The sequence below is a fragment of the Sinocyclocheilus anshuiensis genome, unplaced genomic scaffold (genome assembly GCF_001515605.1).
Source record: "Sinocyclocheilus anshuiensis isolate Anshui unplaced genomic scaffold, SAMN03320099.WGS_v1.1 scaffold1154, whole genome shotgun sequence".
In the NCBI taxonomy this organism is placed as follows: Eukaryota; Metazoa; Chordata; class Actinopteri; order Cypriniformes; family Cyprinidae; genus Sinocyclocheilus; species Sinocyclocheilus anshuiensis.
Window position 1 is genome coordinate 975,920 of NW_015542345.1, and position 2,895 is coordinate 978,814.

Here is a 2,895-nt window from a genome sequence, read left to right on the forward strand (position 1 = left end):
TGCACAGCCAGCCTTGTACTCTTCTAGGGTAAAAAAAACTGTCGTCCATAAAATGCGTTGCACAAATTCGAACATCTTGGTTGTGCTGTTCTGTTGTAAATAAATCTTAACCAATGATTCCTCATTGCATCTACTTTCGGAAGGCCAAATAAAGTGCTTTTGCTTTCACAGAAACACACAGCGTCTCCCTGACATGGCTGCATCAACAGTACTGCGGCTCCTGAAACCACGCCTTCTTTCTTTGCATGAACATTTGGGCGGCATTGCGCAAATATTTTCTACATCGTGACATAGAGATGTGGGGGCATGTTTGAATGAGGTGTTTTAGCCCGGTCTGGATCAGCCTTCTCTTTTAGATAGAATAAATCCTTTTGTGGGAGCCTTTGAGCTTTGTAACTCTGCAGATCTTATACATGCACAAATAGCTACATAACACACTAAAGAAAAGGAAAAATATAAATCGCATCATATGACCCCTTTAATTTACCATGTTTCCTTGCTAAGCCAAACTGTTTGGTTTGCTTGTGACAATGCCAATCCGTTTTTGTCTCTCCAGGGCTCTGTTTCTGATGACGAAAAGCAACTTTCAACCCCCCAAATTAAAAGACAAAGTTAAATGGTAAGTGCTAATTACATTTTCGGGCAATTATTAGGTTACCCAGGTGTGTAAAATCCTTGATACCAAGAGGGATTTCAGTGTTAGTTTGTGTTTTATATGCCCGATTCCTTAATTTCATTAATCACCTATGAAATTTGGTCCAAGCACTCTCATTTGCCCTAAACGCTTGCTTTTATGAATTTTAATAAGGTTGGACTTGACATTCTCTTATCTTGTCTGATTAAGAATCTGGTCAGGTCATCTACCGAATAGTTTATTCTTCATTACCTTGCAGCTCTGTTAAATCAAATGAAGTTAATTACATTTAAAGCTAACAAACTGCAAGGCGTCGCAGTGGAAATGCTCTTTACACATGAGATTTATAGAGACTCTTCTCTGTGTTCCGAAGGACCAATAATTTCCACAATTTTGTGAAGCTGGCTTTGACGAAAAATCCAAAGAAGCGGCCACCAGCTGACAAGTTATTGCAGGTAGGAGGGACTTTTTTTGTATCTTGTATTTTTCATGTTTGCATTTGTCGTTTTATGTAATATTTTTGGTTTTGATTTTGAAGTAAATTTTTTTGTTATTTTATAATTAATTATATTTTTATTTTAAATCACACACATAATATTTTATAATGCCTATAATTTATTTTTATGTATAATATTTCATATAATATTTTTGTGTAATTGTTTTGAATTACATTTGTTAAATGCATTTTTTATTTAAGTTTTATTTATAATTATTATTAGTTATTATTCAAGTCAAATTTATAATTTTATTAGTTTTATAACTTACAATTTTACTTTTAAATTATATTTCTAAATTATATATCAAGACTCTTTACTGACAAAAGACAAATGACATGCCTTCAAAAAAAATCTAACATTGCCATTTCAACCGTCTACTCCTCAGCATCCCTTTGTGTCCCAGCCGTTAAGTCGTATTTTGGCGATTGAGCTGCTGGATAAAGCGAACAACCCCGATCACTCATCCTTCACAGACCTGGATGATGACGAGCCAGAGCCGGAGGTACAGTATATCTTCCTGTGTGATTCTCAATGTTATCACCACTATCACTTCAAGAGTGACTGCCCCTTCGGGACTGTTATTCACAAGCAGAGCCCAGAAAACGCCAGCTGATGGAACTGACACGTTAGCCTCTAAATCCTACGAGTAGGGACGTCAGTTTGACGAGCCCCGCGAGTTTCTATATTCAATATGTCACCCGTTTTATCGAGGTGATATTTTTCAGTGGCTTGCTTTCTTCATTATTAGCCTGTAATAGTTGTTATAATGGCAGTCATTCGTTTCGATTGTCTCTAAAGTTAGGTTTGTACGCCGGCGTCTCATCCGGTTGTGCTACAGGGCTACTTCTGCTGATAAAGATTTGTGAAATCATCTGGCCTCTTTCACAGTCCCCCAGCGAGAATGAAGTCTTCATTTCAACTCTCCCTGTTCTACCCATTTCCCCAAGCATCCATTCAATCTCACTTCCTCTTATTCATTTTCCCCCTCTCCTGCTCTTGAAGTTTAAATACAGAGGGTTGTTTTTGCCAGTCTCTCCACTCTCCCGCCGAGTCCTTCGCTTTGCAGCTCGCAGAAAGGTATCAGGGGTGTGCATGTGTGTGTGTGAACATCTGGAAATGTTTTGATTAATAAGTGTTAATTTAGTGTTGATGACTACATGATGATTTGGTGTTATAAGTGTTGTGTTCGTTTATTGTCTCATTTATTTTTCTTTATCTTTTTTGTTCAGAAGTGTTTGTAACCTAGACAACCATGTTCATGCACGATGTGTGTTTTCTTGTTTGCTCAAGTAGTTGTGAGTGAAAATGTGTGTGTGTGTGTGTGTGTGTGTGTGTGTGTGTGCGTGTGCGTGCGAGCGAGCGAGCGAGTTACGCAGGTATGCCCAAGGATGTTTTAGGAAGTTTTGCGTTCTTGTCGGATTTTTGATCGGAGTGTTGATCCCTCAAGAGGTCAGTTTCAGAAACGGAAGCTCAGTTCAAAAGCCGGATTTGGATCTGGCCTCTTTGTGCTGAGGTTTGCTTTAAGGTTTAACAGAACAGCAGCATCAAAGAGCTTTTAGAGAAATTTCTTGCGTCATTGAATGCAAATAATGTTCAGTACTGGGGTGAATCTCACGAAAGCCTGTCAAGAACATGTCAAGGTCATTTTTAACCCATAAATATAATGAAAATAATTAATAATATAAATAACATTTTTAACATTAAAATTAAAATTGTTTATTTTTGTTTTTAACTCCATTATGATTTTTTAAATTAATTGTACAT

The 2,895-nt window shown here is 37.2% G+C and overlaps 1 protein-coding gene across 4 annotated transcripts in view; it reads left to right on the forward strand.

The window, feature by feature from the left end:
- The window catches only part of map4k3a (mitogen-activated protein kinase kinase kinase kinase 3a), a 78,163-nt gene that overhangs the window by 45,484 nt on the left and 29,784 nt on the right, over positions 1-2,895 (forward strand). For all 4 annotated transcript variants that reach the window (XM_016489817.1, XM_016489819.1, XM_016489821.1 and 1 more), the window contains exons 10-12: positions 557-619; positions 1,008-1,089; positions 1,517-1,633. In XM_016489817.1, coding sequence (XP_016345303.1) covers positions 557-619; positions 1,008-1,089; positions 1,517-1,633 — 262 coding nt within the window. The remainder of the gene's footprint in view (positions 1-556; positions 620-1,007; positions 1,090-1,516; positions 1,634-2,895) is intronic.